General features: G+C 40.9%; 2 protein-coding genes across 2 annotated transcripts in view; both read right to left on the bottom strand.

Annotated features, from left to right (window-relative positions):
* Positions 1 to 19,343, bottom strand: part of net1 (neuroepithelial cell transforming 1) — a 202,451-nt gene that overhangs the window by 147,033 nt on the left and 36,075 nt on the right. The window lies entirely within an intron of this gene.
* Positions 5,195 to 11,432, bottom strand: nfyba (nuclear transcription factor Y, beta a). The gene is made up of 8 exons (XM_046071631.1): positions 11,308 to 11,432; positions 10,692 to 10,728; positions 9,843 to 9,936; positions 9,621 to 9,751; positions 6,883 to 7,080; positions 6,160 to 6,238; positions 5,913 to 5,992; positions 5,195 to 5,760 (listed from the first exon to the last, which is right to left on the bottom strand). The coding sequence occupies exons 1-8, from the start codon at positions 11,415 to 11,417 to the stop codon at positions 5,728 to 5,730; spliced, it is 762 nt and encodes a 253-aa protein (XP_045927587.1). The 5' UTR covers positions 11,418 to 11,432; the 3' UTR covers positions 5,195 to 5,727.

Raw genomic sequence — 19,343 nt, 5'->3', positions numbered from 1 at the left:
CTCAGACAGAACAGGTGACAGTTCAGGGAGAAGTAGTGACTAATGCAGTTCAAGGGGAAATTGTGACTGCTGCAGCTAAGGCGGAAATAGTGACTGCTGCAGTTAAGGGAGAACAGGTGACTGCTGCAACTCAGGGAGAACTGATTACTGCTGCAACTCAGGAGGAACTGGTTGCTACTACAGCTCAGGAAGAATTGGTTACTGCTGCAGCACATGGAAAAATAGTGGCGGCTGCTGCACAGGGAGAACTAGTGAGTACTGCAGCACAGGGAGAACTGATTACTGCTGCAACTCAGGAGGAACTGGTTACTCTTGCAGTCCAGGAGGAATTGTTTACTGCTGAAGCTCTGGAGGAACTAGTGACTGCTGCAGCTAAGGGTAGAACTAGTGAGTACTGAAGCTCAAGGAGAAATAGTGACTCCTGCAGCTCAGAAAAGAACTAGTGACTGCTGCAGCTCAGGGAGAACTGATTACTGCTGCAACTCAGAAGGAACTGGTTACTACTGCAAGTAAAGGGGAACTCCTTAATACTGCAGTTCAGGAAGAACTGGTTACTGCTGCAACTTAGGAGAAACTGATTACTGGTGCAGCTCAAGGAGAACTAGTGACTGCTACAGCTCAGCAGGAACTAGTGACGGCTGCAGCTCAGGGAGAATTGGTTATTGCTCCAGCTCAGGAAGAATTGGTTACAGCTGCAGCTCAGGAGGAACTGGTTACAGCTGCAGCTCAGGAGGAACGTCTCGGGTTACGTATGTAACCCTGCGTCGGTGACGACACTATGGGAACGCCATAGTTCCATCCACGTTGCTTGAAGTCAAGTGTAAAGTTTCCAAGGTCAGTGATGGTTTGGGGTGCCATGTCATCTGCTGGTGTTTGTCCACTGTGTTTTCTGTGGTCCAAGGTCAACGCAGCCATCTACCAGGAAGTTTTACGTATGTAACCCTTGTTACCCGAGAAGGGGAACAAGACACTGCGTCGGTCCGCCACACCTCACCCCGCCTGGAGTGCCTTGCTTCATAAAAAATGGCTAATGTGTCCTGTGTGCCGGCGTGCTTATATACCCCTCTGGTTACGCCGTCACACGCTACTGTTCTAGCAACACCAATAGGATTGGAGTAGTTTCATTCATAGTTACACCCTGTCACGCCCAGAGGCATTCCTATAGTGTCGTCACTGACGCAGTTCGAGTTCCCTCGAAGGGGAGCTAGTGACTGCTGCAGCTCAGGGAGAAGTGATTACTGCTGCAACTCAGGAGGAACTGGTTACTGCTGCAGTTCAGGAATAATTAGTTACTGCTGCAGCTTAGGAGGAACTAGTGATTGCTGCAGCTTAGGTGGAACTAGTGATTGCTGCAGCTTAGGAGAAACAGAGGGCTGCTATAGCTCAGTAGGAACTGGTTTAAATATTCTGGCAAAAATGTGAACTTGTGAATTTTGTTCTTGCACTGGTGGACCTTTTTCTTTTAGCAATGTTGCCATGTTTGGAGATCTCAGCTCTCAGCTATCTTGTTGAGTTTTAACGCGGCCACCCTTCCACACAACAGTCCGGGAAGACGGGAGACACATTTCCAGATTTTGAGTGAATGCAGCCAAAGCCACACGTCATAGTACTGCTGAAAGTGATGGGGATGGGATAAATTTTGCATGTATTTGGTCCTAATCCAGAGAATTTGAATTTATAATGTATACATTCATTCCACACAGACTGATATATTTCAAGTGTTCATTCCTTTTAATTTTGATGATCATAACTGACAACTAATGAAAAACCCCAAATCAGTATCTCAGACAATTAGAATATTGTGAAAAGGTTCAATATCGAAGATACCTGGTGCCACACTCTAATCAGCTAATTAACTCAAAACACCTGCAAAGGCCTTTAAATGGTCTCTCAGTCTAGTTCTGTAGGCTACACAATCATGGGGAAGACTGCTGACTTAACACCTTGCACAAGAGGGCAAGACACAAAAGGTCATTGCTAAAGAGGCTGGCTGTTCACAGAGCTCTGTGTCCAAGCACATTAATAGAGAGGCAAAGGGAAGGAAAAGATGTGGTAGAAAAAAAGTGTACAAGCAATAGAGATAATGGCACCCTGGAGAGGATTGTGAAACAAAACCCATTCAAAAATGTGGGGGAGATTCACAAAGAGTGGACTGCAGCTGGAGTCAGTGCTTCAAGAACCACCACGCGCTGACATGGGTTTCAGCTGTCGCATTCCTTGAGTCAAGCCACTCTTGAACAAGACACGGCGTCAGAAGCGTTACGTCTGGGCTAAAGATAAAAAGGACTGGACTGCTTCTGAGTGGTCCAAAGTTATGATCTCTGATGAAAGTCAATTTTGCATGTCCTTTGGAAATCAAGAGGCAAGGCACAGAATCCACGTTGCTTGAAGTCAAGTGTAAAGTTTCCACAGTCAGTGATGGTTTGGGGTGCCATGTCATCTGCTGGTGTTTGTCCACTGTGTTTTCTGTGGTCCAAGGTCAACGCAGCCGTCTACCAGGAAGTTTTAGAGCACTTCATGCTTCCTGCTGCTGACCAACTTAATGGAGATGCAGATTTCATTTTCCAACAGGACTTGGCACCTGCACACAGTGCCAAAGCTACCACTACCTGGTTTAAGGACCATGGTATCCCTCTTCTTAATTGGCCAGCAAACTGGCCTGACCTTAACCCTTTAGAAAATCTATGGGGTATTGTGAAGAGGAAGATGCGATACGCCAGACCCAACAATGCAGAAGAGCTGAAGGCCACTATCAGAGCAACCTGGGCTCTCATAACACCTGAGCAGTGCCACAGACTGATCGACTCCATGCCACGCCGCATTGCTGCAGTAATTCAGGCAAAAGGAGCCCCCCCAAAAGGAGTATTGAGTGCAGTACATGCTCATACTTTTCATGTTCATACTTTTCAGTTGGCCAACATTTCTAAAAATCCTTTTTTTGTATTGGTCTTAAGTAATATTCTAATTTTCAGAGATACTGAATTTGGGATTTTCATTAGTTGTCAGTTTTAATCATCACAATTAAATGAAATAAACATTTGAAATATATCAGTCTGTGTGTAATGAATGAATATAATATCCAAGTTTCACTTTTTGAATGGAATTACTGATATAAATCAACTTTTTGATGATATTCTAAGTATATGACCAGCACCTGTATACACATGAGCTATACTGGATTGTTTGTGATTCACATGGTGCAGTAATTTTAAACTCAACAGCAATGCCAACGGTTAATCAGGTAAAATCACAGATAAACCACTGCTGTCCATCAGTTACAAGAAATTGATTGAACTACTGTTTCAAGTAGTCATCCATCATCAGTTTCAAATCCAGCATCAATGCAAGTCTCTTTCTCCCATCCATGTTGCTGCATTCTCAGCATGTTGCCCATAAATTGAATCAAAGGAATCCAATATTCATTGCTTTAGCTAGTTCTAAACTGCATGAATACAAATATAAATGTTTAAACTTGTGTCAGTAGGGACATGCTTAACTTCATTAGATCAGTTACTGGTTGAAATAAACTGTTTGATAGTAGCTTATTTCACATCTTTGCTGAGCGAGCATTTTGTGCGAAAGGAATTAAAGCCTGATCCATATGGATGCTTGTCCCAAATATAGGCAGGGTCAGTTCAGTGATTTTAACAAATAAAAACTCAGGCTATTAATTAAGTGTCTCGGTATTTTACTTTCTTCTTTGTCATTGTACCCGTTTCTATTGTGTACACTGCAGAACCTGTTTTGTTCATCAGTATATATAGAAAATGACAATTCTACTCCCACATCTATATGAACTGCTAACCTGAGGGGAATGGCTGCATTGGTATTGGCGTGCTGCTAGAATGTTAGAAGGGAAAACAAAATATGAACCAGAAAGTCCATTTTGGGTAAAAACCATACATCCATGAGTTTGAAGGCTCATTTGGCATCAAAAACACTGCACAGCAGTTTAAATTACTATGAGACAGGATTTTTTTACATTCATGCTTTATCATGCAGAAACAATATTGTTTTGTCACAAGTTTAATTAGCATGATGCTAAAAGTACACCTGTTCCAGAATGTCCCATTGCACTGATTATGCACTAGGACATAGCATTTCTTTCTCCAGAGCCCTTTTGAATATGGCCATTTAAGTTGGAGAGCAGTTTGAGTTGGCTTTTCTTTCATAGAAGTAGGAAACTTCCCAGTTCCCTCTACAGTACGAAGACTAGGGTTGGGTATCGTTTCAATTCTATTGATTCCAGTTCCACTTATCAAATCTCAGTTCTGATTACAACCCCATCACCACAAATTAACTGATAACCACCACAGGCACACAGATTGAGGGTAATCGGCAGCATCAAAACTGGCCGTTATGGGGTCTGTTTAAAGACATTTTACGAGACAGGAAAAGAAGAACAGCACTCGATGCCTCGCTGTCCTGTTAGACACCTTCTAAGACAGCATTATTTTCTTATCTTCCCATTTATGGCTAAAGTTTTGGTACAAGAGGGGCGTCTCTAAAGACTCATATCTAAGAAATATATATAGGAATCATTTGCAGACATAATTCGCTTACCTTTGATGTAAAAGGTGAGACATTGCTACTTTTAGTGTTAGCTACATGAAATGGCGCGTCACTGTAGCTGGGAGACCCCAACACACTGAACACGGTGCGTTCCTTCAGATTCACACCATGCTGAAGTAAATACTTGTAAACAGAAGTACTCTCTTCTCGCATGCTTTGTTGACATACATCAAAAGACCTGACGTCAGGTCCATGTATCATATCAATCGGGCTAGAGTGACTCGTACCCACGGCACTGTAAATTCAACCAGCGCAGTAGAAAAAGTGTGTTAGGAGTTGGCTGTTCACTTTTTCTGGTGAGTACATTTAGTTTCAAGCTAGACAAAATTGTCAGCCCTGTTAAAATGAGTTAACGTGAATTACAGATGCACCTAGCTAAGCAAGCTAGCTAGCTCCACAAACGGCCGTTAGCTCCAATCTCCTCTAAATATGGTTACGTCCAGGCACTTCCTGGTTGCATAAACTCAACATGGCGGCGGCCTATCGGCCAAACTCAAAGCTTCAAAATGGCAGTCCACAAACCAACGGGTGACATCTACTTCTTTTATACAGAGGAAAACTAAAGCTTAAGCTTTATGCAAAGAGGATTGTTTTATGTGATAAATGAAAATGGTTTTAAACATCACTTTCAAATTTTTATTCAAAGGATTTACATTAACATTAAAGCACATGGTAAATTGTGTGAACTTACAAAAGAGATACATGATCTGATGTGACAGTATCAACTTAGCTTCTCTCTTGGTTCAAATGGAGAAGGCGTTCAAAAATAAGCATCTACAACTCTTCCCCCCCCGTTCCCCAACCCAACCCCTGGCCCAAAGAAGGAATTGCATAAAAGCAAACACATCAATACACACACGAAAAGAATTCAACCACTAAATAAGGTAATTAGACTAGCCTTTAAAATAAAGCCTCAATTTCCCAGCTGGTTTGGATGCACTCCAAAACATTTGGTGCCTCACAACTAGAATCTACACTTTCTACTGAACAGGTAGTGATTTCTCTGTACATGAGGGTTTCTGCAAAGGCCCCCCTCCCCCCCCCCACTTCTCCCTGTCCGTCTGATAACCTTTACCCTGTGGCAGGGACAGAGGTCATCTGGCGGCCATGAGGCTGGTCTGGAGCCGCTGTGTTCAGGCTTTGGTTAAGGCCTTGTCATGAAAACTGGATCTGTTGTACAGTGGGAATCTGCAACACAGCCACGGAGATTAGTTGGAGATGGTATGTATTATTGTTTAATTTATTTATTATCCCATTCAGATCAATATAGGAACTTTGAAAGTAGTGATGCAAACAAAAAATGCAACCTGTGACCCGCTGTTGCGTCAGTGTGTATTTACCTGTTGATATGAGGTGGTGTACACCATGACGTTCTGCTGCTGACCATCTGCTGTGATAATCCCAGCTGGCAGTGGATTTGCTGAGGGGGGAAGAAAAGTGTATTTTAATGACTCAATTCCGAACATAAAGTGCAGATTGAAAACACTGTCACAGACACACAAGAAATGCATGTCAAAGGGCAAGAATCAAAGCAACCGTGAGGATAAATTCTAAAGTCTTCTTCATAAATGAACCATTTCTGCTTACTGAAGCTATCGTCTGCGAGATCCTCTCCCAGGCCTTCTCCCACAGACACCCCTGGGATCCCCTTCTCCCCCTTCATGGCCTGGGGGAAACAACAGAAGCAGAAAATATTAAACATGTGAGCACAACGTAATAGCATAATATGGTTCAGGGTAATGAAATTATTACCAAAGCAATTGTATTTTAAGCATTTTAGACCGTTCAACACAACTTGTGACTTTACTGGTGTTCTCGCTCAAGTTTCCTCATCTGGCCAACCAGCTGCTTCATGCTGTCTGTTGCCAGTTTTTCTGCCCAGCTGGGCTGATTTTAATCACAATGGGCAAACAATTGTGGACAGACTAATTGGGTGGTTAAAATTATTTGGATTAGTATTTATTTTGTATCAACTTCATACTGCATTATTGGACCAGATTTAATGAACACTAGGTGACTTTTTAGCAAATGTTAAACTGGAATCAATCTGGCAACACTAAACTAAACCCTCTCTGATGAAAGAGTGTTTCTGCCAAACTTGCAAACACATCAGAGCAGTAAACCATAATACAAACATAACAAGAAGATCAGAATTTAAGATTCACTTATTAAATAAAACAGGCACTGCTACACAGAATGGAAATTGAAATAATAAAACAGCTTCATCTACTTATTGTTACATTTTACGTAACGTAACTACTATTGTAGTTCATGTTTATGTGGCCACTTGGACCCCAGTTTGTGTCTCACCTCTCTGAACTTCTGCAGGTAAAGCTTCAGAGGCTCCACATACATGTCAAAGCCCAGCGTGGACATGGCAAACAGGATGTCCTCCCCGTTGATGGTCTTCCTCTTTTCCTGGTGGCAGCGCTCACTCGCCTCTGATGTGATGAAGCTGATGAACTCGCTCACACACTCCTGCACACACTCCTTGGCGTCTTTCGCAATCTGTTGGAAACAGAAAAGAAATTACAGAAAGGAAGAATGTAGTCTCAAGATACATAGCCCTGTGCAATAAATATGTGTTTGTGTCTACACCAATAACTGCAGGAGAACTGAAAATATGTGATTCAATTTTGCCTGACCAAACAACCTTAGAACGTAAATGTGCACTACACTCGGGTGATGGCACAGCCCAGAGACACACACAGCTGTGTGATGCCATTTATCTCTATACAGGCATACAAATGGAGGAGATGAAGCAAAACCACCAGAGACTGACCACCGGTGCAATAATATTTTATATTTGCATTCTCTTTTTGTTCTTTGACTTTTAATCTGTAACTGCTCTGCATATACTGTTTTGTTTATTTTAAATATAAATTAAAATTGGATCACAAAAATAAGAAAACAGTGCATGATTACATCACACAGGAAATCATGCAGCCCTCTCCATTGATTAATTGATCTAAATCAAGAAATGGAGTTTCTCGCAATGATTAGTATGTTCATTATAAGCATAGAGAGCTGAGCTGACGGACAGCTGGTGTTAGAGCCCTTCTTCAGATGTTCAAAGGTACTGACATGCAGAAAATATACAGGAGGAAGCAGAGCTTAGGCTGCTTTATATCGTAGTTTAGTTCCACGTGTAACTAGCGGGCTGCCACAATAGACTGACGATTTTTATATAACTTCCAGGTGCATCTCAATAAAATAGAACATTGTGGAAAAGTTCATTTTCTTCCTTAATTTTATTAAAAATGTGAAACTTTCATATATTCTAGATTCATTACACAAAGTGTAATATTTAAAGCCTTTTTACTAAATCTTGATGATTACGGCTTACAGTTCATGGAAATCAAAACTTCAGTATCTAAAAATATATCGGAATTTTAGAATTAATAATTTATAATACATTACCTGTATAAATACATTTTTTCCTCACTTCCCCATAAATACACAAATCTTCCTAAAATGTTCAGGGTGGTCAGCAAATGAAAACCGCCTCCTAAATAAATTGTTAATATTATCAATTGACACAAAATGTCCACCATGAGGCCCAAATAGGGCTGCAACTAACCACTATTTTGATAGTCGATTAATCTATCGATTATTGAAACAAATAAATCGACTATTCAGACAATGAATCACAAAATTACACAATGCGTCTTATTTAGCTATCAGCTTTTAAATTAAACTTGAGGTTGTTTTAGGCATGTGCTAATTAACAGTCACGAAAATAAAATAAATACTGCTTTCAAAAATACATTTTTTAATAAATGTTTCTGCTGCAGCAAAAGAAAGTCCCACTGAAATCAAGTTCTGATATCAGCAGCCGATGTGTTTAGTAACGGAGCAGTTTACACGGCAGTACTGTAACACACCGGGACAAACTGACACTGTATACAAAGAAGGGAATAACGTCATGCATTACATTTGCCGAATTTACAGGGGGGGGGGGGGGTCAATAATAATAATTTTGTAGTAGACAGCGTTTCACAACGTTTATATATTTTCCCCATACTCAACAACTCACAAAACTCTGATTTTTTAATGGAGTTTGGGGCGGATTAGCCGCCGCCTCTCGCACAGACAGGAGAACTGTTTTCTCTTCTTTAGAAAGTATGAAATTGTCTGGTGTCGTCTAATCTTGTGTACTCGGCAGCAACATCTTCTCCAGCTGGGAACTTCACCATGAGCGATGCATTGTTTATAATTGTAAAGTCAGGGCATATCTGGAATGTGAAGACGGACATTGTGCATCATTACGCGCTACTCTCAGCGCCATTATCAATCAATCAAATTGACTAAGAGGAACTGTATAGAAAATGTTACAGCACATAACGTTAAGTTAACACGGCTTTAACGTGAAGCTAGCTCGCTAACTAGCTTACTGAGACGAGTCTTCATCATCCACAGAGCAACAACATGACGTGCTTCCTCTTCAGATGCTCCGGTGTTTCCAGGAAAGCTCAGCTTGCAGACGCTGCAGTTAACAACCTTTTTCACTGAGTGAAGAGTGGAATGCTCCCACACTTTGGAGGTTTAAGGTTGTGAAGGTGTTACTGCACATCACTTTACTGTTCACATCACTTGACTCCGTTAAGATGACGGTGTCGTTACGGACCGATGACGTCATGAACGAATCGATTATTAAATTCATTGGCAACAAATTTAATAATCAATTTTTGTCGACTATGTCGATTAGTTGTTGCACCCCTAGGCCCAAACAAATAAACTATGGTATAGAGCAGCCTACGCTCTGTTCCCTGCAGTGTTTTTTCCGCATGTCGGTACCTTTGAACATCTGAAGAAGGGCTCCCTTAACACCAGCTGTCTGTCAGCTCAGCTCTCCATTCTTATAAAGTGCTGTGAGGTCAACATTACAGTTACAAATGACAGAAATCCAAAGAGTGCAACGCTTGCTAGAAAATAGTGTTTGCCATGAGGACACCGGTCAGAGGTGGGATGAAATTTGCCAGAGGCAGCCGCCTCATAATTCTCTATCCAGGGAAAACCCTGATCACTCGTGCTCCTCTCTCACTAACCTTTCCAGTCTGAGGAACAGCGTTCTTCATGATGCGAGCCACGTTGGCTATAGGGAGATAAATGTCCTGCTCCCTGAAGTTCTCTTTGATACCGCCGTCATCATGGTCATTCAGATCTGCATCTGCATCGTCTACGGACAAACACACACAGAGAATGAATCAGCTCTGTGTGGCCTGAGCAGAAACACAACCCTCACGCTTGTTTTCTGACAATCTACACACCATCTTGAGGCTGGAGAACGTAGTGGCCGGATGGCATGTACTCTCCAGTGATGCCCAGCTGGGAGGCGTCGGTGGTCGAGCTGTCTCCGTCCATCTGCAACACATGCACACATCTCATTAAAACACCTGAAGCTAAAGCAATAACACTTCGTTTGACTTGAGTCATTCATCAAGCTTCCTCCACAATTATCAAGGAGCAGACAATCTCTTCTGGAATTCCATGACGTGTTGGTTAACTAACCTCAGAACCGTAAAATGAAATAAATGACAGCTACACAGTAGATTCAACAATCTGAAAAGTCTGACCTACATCTTTTAAAACAGGGAGAACTAATTAAAGTACTGAAAGTAACACATGTGGGTGGATGGCAAGCTACTCCCACAATATCCTTAGATTTCTTAAATTCCTCAGCTGATCCAGTGCTGTATAGAGCTGCAACAAACAACTACTTTCCATCCATCCTGTGTACTCCCTGTCGCGGGGACAACTACTTTCATTGACGGTTATTTTCTCAATTTATTGATTAGTTGTTTGGTCTATAAAATGTCCCAAGGTAGTGCTAAATGCCAATCAGTGTTTCCAAAAGCCCAAGATGATGGGCGAGAAAACCAGAAAATATTCATATCCAAGGAGCTGGAATAAAAGTGTAATCTCGAGGTCTAGATATGTCTTTGTGTCCTGTGCACCTGGATCACTGAGCAAGGATATCACATTAAAACCAGAACCAATGAGATAAACATGGCCTTGCGTTTTGGGTGATCAGACTGCAATCGGAAAGTACTTGACCACATGAACATACAGGTGTAAATGCACACAAGATGCACTGAGTCTCCAATCAGTAAAACTACCTCCAGAAGTGTTAATTTGCTGTCAATCTGCACACAGCTATGTCGGTGGAAATACATACTGGTCAGTTTACTGGGGGAAATTATAGAATATGTTCTTGACAGTTATAAAGGACCCTATTCTTTGCTGTTGAACAGCTGTCAGCTGGAAAAAAAAAATAAAAAAAATCACATGGACAAAATCAGTCAGATCCAATCACTATCACTCAGTCCTACAGCAATTGTGAGCTTCTCCAATGTGGGGATTTGTTGCATTCCTTAGTCATCAATTACAGTTAACTGAGTACCTACACAAAGCTATTTGAATACATCACTATAGATTTAGAGAAATTATAATGTTTCCCCTCCACTATTTTCTGACATTTTATACAAAAAATATTAGACAATTAAGGGAGAAAATAATCAACAGATTAGCAGAGTATTGGTCCAGTCATTGCTGCTGGGAATTCCTCGCAGGTTGGGACAGTGGTTGTGCTCTCCTAAATCCTGGTTGTATGGCTAACTGTATAATTGTTTAGAGTTTAGTTCAGAAGTCAGCTTTTCTGTTCAATAGAACCAAATGTGTGTTTTGCTTTTTCTTGCGCCCTAACGTAACGTTAGCTAAGTTACCGCATCTTACCTCCCTAAGTGAACGTTACTCATTAGCTCCCTGACTTGGCAAAAAAGCGGGTTATACGACCCCCCTTCACGCAGCGTTGTATGAGTGTTTGCGGGCTCGGCGGGACACATTCTGACGACAAATTTCGGATTTGACCCGACTGCGAGCTAGTTAGTTATGTTAGTGCGGTTAGCACTGTAACGTAAATGGGAAAACGTGCTAGTTAAGACGGCTGTAAACCCGCGGTGAGGTCCGTTTACGTTAGCCAGACGCTAAGTTAGATACATTGATCTGCGTTTAGCTAAATTATCGTAACGTTATGCTAACTAGCAGATGTTAGACGCGGGTAGCTTTGTGATATCTTTAGCTAACGTTAGCTCGTGTTAACCCACGGAATGGAGTTCACGTTAGATCGCCAGTTCGCTGTTCTTAACAAAACTAATGAGCTCAGCATATTAAAGAGAGGCTGTCCAGCGGGATGTTACCTTCTGTAGTTAACCTATTCAGGTACATAGTGCCCCTTGAATACATTTTCATTGTGAATCCACTGCCACTGGCGCCTGCAGAGACTGTGTTGGCCTGTTCTTTGTCGTACGTAGCAGAGCAAGACGTGGTCAGGGCCGAAATGTTAAATAGTAATTTTAAAGTTTCGCCCGCTGGATACTTCCTGATGAGCAGCCCTCATTCACTCAGACAACAAATAAAAAATCAGACAGAGACGGACATTTCCATTCGAGCTAACGAGAAATCGGTTAGCAATCATTGGCCGGAGCCAGGCACAAACCTGCAATGAAGCCCTGGTTGGTTACCTTCCTGAGACGGCTGTTTGGTTGGACAGAAAATGGCTGCGAAAGGACCAGTCCCAGCGCGGAGCCGCGGCTGCACTACCGCCTATCGCCGACAGAGGACCGTGCTGCGTTCAGGGACTCCTCGCAAGCTCCTTACTCCAAGGTTTAAAGTAAATTTAGCAGTGGAAACATTAGTAGGAACTGAAATTGTAAACATGGGTTGTGTGGTCAGTTGAATGTGGTAGATGGTTTTAAGATTAAAATGTGTATTTAAGCTGCTTTTCTTGATAATGAAAGCCAAACACTGAAACGCCAGAATGAAGATGAAATATCATACACATCAGTCATGCGCTTTCATAGTAACGTCGTTCGGTCGTCATCCTTGCTGCATTATCGTAATTCCTATGTTTATGGCAGCAACGGAACGCGTCTCTTCTAGGCTACAGTTTCCCACTGCTTTCAATAAGAAGACAGCTGCTCCTGCTGTTTCACGATCACGTAAGCCGCCATAAGTGCAGCAATTCAGGACCAAATACGTGCAGAAAGCATGTTTAGGTCTCTTAAGTGTCTATAAAACAAACACTGACATTGCCCTTTTTACATTTTTACAAATACAATAAAGTTTCACACTGTTTTAAAGAGAACCTGGCTTCTCTGGGACAATCTAGTCCACATTTGACAGGTCTAGGTATAATGTTTTTTGATCTGGACCTGGTCCAATGTGGTCTCGATGTCAATAAAGCAGTCAAATCTCCCTTGTTTAGCATTTTCACCAATAAAATGGGTTTTACAATTCTGAAAGTGAGTTTCAGACACCATTAAGGCCTTTTTACCAAGACTGCAAGGCACCTGTTTAGTTAACATAATCATAGCAACTTGATATTCGCCACAAGATGTCACCCCGCCATTACTTTCTAACTCATATAGAAGCAGTGGAGCGGTGGTTAGTACTGTCACCTCACAGCAAGAAAGTCGTGGGTTCAAACCCCAGTTGGAGTTTTACTTTCTGTGTGGAGTTTGCTTGTTCTCCTCCTGTCTGCGTGGGTCCCTCCCACCATCCAAAGACTAGGTTGATTGGTGACAATGTCTGTGTGGCCTGCGATGGACTGGTGTACCCTGCCTTTCGCCTTATGTCAGCTGGGACTGGCTCCAACGCAGGATAAGCGGTTGATGATGGATGGATAATTTCCCCTATGTCTGTCTTTCTGTCTAACCAATACATAGCAATTCAGTGCCATACATTAACATGGTGGATAAAATGTCATTTGCTCGTTTTCAATATGTTTATTTATAATTTATCAACACTTCAATAGTTTCTATGAACATCAAGTTCCACACCATAACACTGTGTTATTGTTTTTGTTTTTACAATCCGAGATCTCAAAGTCTAAATGCTGTTGATTGAGAAGTATTTTCCATCCTGGCACAGCAACACAACTAAAATAACACCAGAGGAAGGTTATCAGTGTCTGGACCAGAGCAGTAAAATAAGGACCCATTATCCAGGCCATCAGCGGGGCTCTATGACTGCGACCTGCTGGTTATTGGAGTGGGGTCAAGATGTGGCAACGGTCAGCAAAATTTTTAGTTAGTCATAAAGAAAGTTTAAATCCATTTATTCTTATACATATACATATATTCTATTTTTTATACATTACATATATAGTATTTGAGGTGTTGCAAAAGCAGAATGTATACTTTTATTTGCTCCCACAATGACGTTGCTGTGCAACATTTGAGCTTGATCAGGCACAACACTAACAAATATATCTCCAAACAATAGACGTGCATAGGTGGACAAACCTTTAGTCGATTAGTCAGTTAATTGATGAGTCGCTTGGCAATTAATTAATCAACTTTTTTGAAAATAATTTTTGCAGCCCTAGAATTCTGAACACAATGAAAAAAATCATAGGTCACAGGTGACAACAATTGGAATGCAAAACAATATGATAAACAGTCAAAGACCAAGGAAAGAAAAATAACAATGAAATAATCAAAACTGAAATGAAAAAAAATCATTAAAATATTATAAAATGAACAAATATTATAATTAAAGGAGAAAAAGGAAAATTAAAAATAAATAATTATTTACATAAAGGTTTAATATTGAGTAGATGTAAAAAGCTTTTCTCCTCATGAATCTGTAGCTCCTGTTGTCTTTAACAACTCATAATTACTGCTAATCTCGTCAATGAACGCTCACTTTGCTAAAGCGCAGCTCAGATAATTATCATATTAATGGGCTTTATGCTAATGGGATGATCTGTGAGCAGCTCTAGAGGAAAGTGGAAATGAGATGAAGGGGCAGAAGCTGGGATTGTTGAGAAGGACGAATTAACCCATTTCAATATTTAATTTAGATTTTTCTGTCTGACTCTCTTTCTCTCATTTCTTCAGTTTTTCTCTTGTCACTCCTTTAGGAAGCTGCTGCAGGTTGAAAGCCTTGATCTTGACCTTGTAGCTCCCTCTGAGGCACCAAGAGGGGTGATTGTTTAATTCTCACAGTTTTGAAGAGATTATGAATAATTTCTTCTCCTTTCTCGAGTTTTTGAAGATATGTTAGCTATTAAACACTGTGTTCCTACTGAGTAGGAATTGTCACAAAATGTGACAATGAAGTTAAATACACCAAGATGTTCTCACTTCTCATTTGGTCTTTGTTGTCATGTTTTCCTGCTCTTTCTTTCCTTTGCTGTCTGTCCTTTAGTTTTCTTTTTTCTTTACTTTCTTTTTTCTATTTTCTCCTCTTCTCTGCTTTCTTTCCTTTCCATTCACATCTTTCCTTTTCCTGTCCACTTCTTCCTTGTCTTTTTTTTTTCTCCAGAACTGGGTGGTTCCACTGTCAACATGGACAGCATCAGGAAATGTCTGCAACAGGAATCTCCGCTGGGAAAAGCTATTCAAGACTTTCACAAATGGCTGGAGGTTGGAAGAGGATTATTAAAAAGAGCATTACAATTGTGAGATCATTGGTAAATGAAAGCTTTTTTTTGTCAAATTGGACGTGACAACTTTGAACATGCAGCAATAAAAGAAATGTATGTAATATATGCAATTTAAGTGTTATATACAGGATATGATAATAATCTATCTGAAACTAGTGATTACAGGTTTTTGCTTAATTTCAGCATCTCATGGCTGGAGTGAGCTGGTAGAGCTGTGCAGGAACAGGTGAAGACTCTCAGTTTGGAGTAAAATATTTGAGTGTGAGAGGCTTAACTGCACAATCATTCATATACACAGAAAGCTACTTGCAGTGTTGTTGTTGCTAAGTAGACTATTAATTCATGCATAGCTCATACATACTTTATTCATTCATTTTCTGAAGGGAAATTGTAGTGTCGCAGCAGAGGTTTACATAAAATTAAAATGAAATCACAGTTTCAAGGCCTACACAACTTACTCAAAAACACGCATGAGATAGTTAAACCAGAAACAAGCAATAAAAAGAAATTAACACACATTTACAAATATATATTCATTCAAACCACTCTAAAAAAGGCATGAAGATATGTCTATCCGATTATCAGTGCAGATGAGTGTAGATTGTGCATAGTGGATTCAGGAGAAATAAGTCTCCACTCCCTGCCCAGAGGGGATTCATTGTATATTTTAATTGCAGGGTGCAGGAATGACTTCCTGTAGCGGTCCTTATTACTATGGAGCTGCAGGAGTCTCCGACTAAAGAGGCTTTGTTGTCCGACCAGTAGATCCTGCAGAGGATGTGAAGTGTTATCCATAATTATGAGCAGTTTGTGCAACATCCTTCCCTCCACAACCAACTCAAGAGGCTCTAGGATAGTCTACAGCACAGAGCCAGCACTCTAAATCAGCCTGTTCAGCTTCTTAGTGTCTGGCTTTGATTTAGATGGCTGCAAAAAATTGCACTTGCAACAAAAGACTATTGCTGCACACAATAAATGAGAAGTAGAGTCTGCTCTGTCCCTTCCTGTAGACAGCCTCAGTGTTACACTTCCAGTCCAGTCCAATGTCAAGGTGAACACCCAGGTATCTGTAGCCCTCCACCACCTCCACCTCTTCTCCCCACATGTAGATGATGACAGGACTCAGATACAGTTGTACCATAAGTCTGAGGGGTATAGGGTAAAGATGGCGAGAGAACAGTCCCCTGTGGCGCGCCTGTGCTGCTAACCACCTACTCAGACACACTTCCCCTCAGTCTCACAAACTGTATTCTGTCGGTCAGGTAGTCAATAAGCCAGGAGGCTGTGGATGTATCTACCTGCATCTTTTGGAGCTTCCCCAACAATAGTATATGCTAGATGGTGTTAAAGGCACTGGAAAAATGGAAGAACACAGCATTACTATTCATTTCCAAGTGAGAGTGGGATCGCTGGAGCAGGCAGATGATGGCATCCTCGACACCCACCTCAGGGCGGTAGGCCGGTAGGCAAACTGCCTACAGCACTGACAAAATCAATTATTTGGACCACATCAAAAGAAGTCCCACCAGCCAGTGAGACCTAAATCTTGACTGACCTTGTACTACTAGAGAGCAGCTTGTGTTTTCTCCTCCTCCTCATCGTCACTACTCTCTATCACAGTGAAAGAGTATGAATACGGTTACTGAGGGGGAAACAATTATATGGCCCGATCATGTATGATACATTTGTCTAGTGCTGCAGTATAGATGATATGATATCATCTGATGCTTCTATTACTGAATGAAAACCCATGCTGCAGGGATCTATGATGGGATTCTAGTTAACTCCTCATTATTGTAGCCAACTTCCAGTGGCTCAAGCTGTAAAACCAGAAATAGTGTCATTAGTTGACTGGTAAAACTTGATCAAAATGGTGACCCCACAATAAGAAACACTGTCATGTAGAAAAATATGACTGAAATATAACTGTTTTGGATGTGCACACACAATACTATGACACCGAATGGACTTAGCGATGACCTGATCTTAAAACACTTTTTAAATAAGCACTGTATGTCATCTTTTGAAACCCACGATCATCCCCAAGATTATCCTACAATGGGAAATGAACTGGGTTTATTCAAATGTCCCATTATTGCCATCTAGTGTTCGGTCTAGTGAATCAGTGAAGGCCAGAAACCATAGACTGTTATGTAAAAAACAGTGTTTCGAGAGCTTCATATTGTATGTAATGCGGTTTAAATCTGATTTATTATATACTTGTGATTGGTCCCTGTATCTATAACCATGAGATCAGAAAAGTGATTGGTTCCTAAATTATTGGGTCCAACTCCCAGCTGTCTATTAACTCTGCCCTTGTGTGTATTACTGAATTGAACCTGTGTACTTCAAACGCTCTTATGAGGCTCTGTGCCAAAACACATAAGCATTTTTCTTTCGTGATGTAAGCCAAATAAACAACTGATATGTAAGTATTTTGTCCTCCTTGACTTGAGAATTTTTTCCTATACAGGTAATGTAGGATGTCGGAATTTTAGGGTATAGAAACGGTTACATGGAAGCTATGTGTTGTTGAGTAGTTGACTTTTTTTTTTCTTTACCATGCAGTATGTATGATTTTATCTTCCCTAGAACTGCATGACAAAATCCTGAACAAATTTCCCTATATCTTATCTTATTTATCTAACTGAACCCAGAGTGAATGATCACCAGTTCTGCAGTCATCCTCAAAGTGTTTTATCTTTTAGCCCATTGTTTTGGTTTGCTCTCACTGCGTTCCTATTTTCAGACACAGCAGGCAGCTATTTTCAATTAAAAAGTTTTAAAAACCCACTGTTCGCTATCTGTCCAACACCATACAGCAGACAGAAAACATTAACGAGTCGCTGGTGAACCTAGTGGGACATTTAGCAGCTAAAGAATAGATATTTCCCTCAGGAATTTGTAGAGACCAAATCTGAGCAAAAAGTAAATAAACATGTATTTAGTTTTGTAGCGTGGCAAGAAACAAAAATGACTACTAATGTGGCTCTTTGTCTGATGGGTGTGTACATGGGCTGTTTGCTACACGTTCACCACAACAACTTTGTAAGGTGAAAACATGTCAATGTTGTGTTTACAGCTCGTTGTTCTGCCCCAAGTTTAAGTACTTTCTTGTGTCTTCTCAATACCAGGAATGGAGATGAGTTCTTTCAGATGATTCATTAATGTCTTAGATTGTGTGCAGAAGTCTACATTTACATACTGTTAAATTAGTCAGTATATGTATAAAGTGAATTAGCATGAGGGCTGGACAAAATAAGAGGAACGCGTGACCGTATGCTGCAGTCTAATACAACTCCACATACTGTAGCCTTATTTTGTCCACCCTCTGCTTCTCTTGGTCCACTCATTTGTGTGGCATCTGCTGAAGTGCTCATATATTAGGTATGTTTCTTGCCATAGTATATTATAACATCTACAGCATATGATAATATAATATTGCCCAGTATTGTATATGATAAGGTATCATTAGCTAGTCATATCCAGTATCAAGCATCTAATGAGGTGACCGTGTAGCTATAGACTAACCAATGATGTCCAACCAAACTGAAGGCCCCCACACATTTTTTTTGCTTTTTCCCCTGGAGATTTTGGTCATAATGTACAATAGCTCACACCTCATTAGTCCACCTACTCCATGATATATTTTTAGCTCTTTCCATAACGATAACTGCCTTTCAGAATGCATTTCTGCCAGGCTGGTTATGATTGCTTTAAAACCATTGTCATTGTATATTTGTGTCTGTATATTGTTACTTGTAATGTTTGCTTTTGTTACCTGCCTTGGGTCTATGGATAAATTAGTATTCTTGCTAAACTGAGAATTATCTCAGAGCGCTTTTCATAAAAGAGCAGGTCTAGACCGTAATCTGTGATGTTATTTACAGAAGCCCAACAGATATTTATTGTAGTGTTAATGATAATGATCGTAATGTTAATGATTATAATAACAATAATAACAATAGGACTAGTAACAATAATTGTAGCAGAGGGTGTCGAGCAGGAACACAGGGGAACAGCTGATGACTCGCAACAGATCCAGACTCCACAGCTCCAGAGCCAGAAAACCTGCAGGAAGTGATAGGAGGAGAGAGGAGAGGGACGAGAAAGCACAAGACTACCAGAAAGGGGAGAAGTTGTGTTAGTAACATGCAATAATGGGATGAGGTTGCATACAGAGGGAGAGAAAGTAGAGGAGAGAGGAGCTCAGTGCATCATGGGAAATCCCCCGGCAGTCTAGGCCTATAGCAGCATAACTAAGGGATGGTTCAGGACTACCTGAGCCAGCCCTAACTATAAGCTTTATCAAAGAGGAAAG

Source organism: Micropterus dolomieu, linkage group LG16, assembly GCF_021292245.1.
Source record: "Micropterus dolomieu isolate WLL.071019.BEF.003 ecotype Adirondacks linkage group LG16, ASM2129224v1, whole genome shotgun sequence".
Lineage (NCBI taxonomy): Eukaryota > Metazoa > Chordata > Actinopteri > Centrarchiformes > Centrarchidae > Micropterus > Micropterus dolomieu.
Note: the sequence above shows the minus strand (reverse complement) of the source record. Positions and strands in the feature narration are given on the sequence as shown.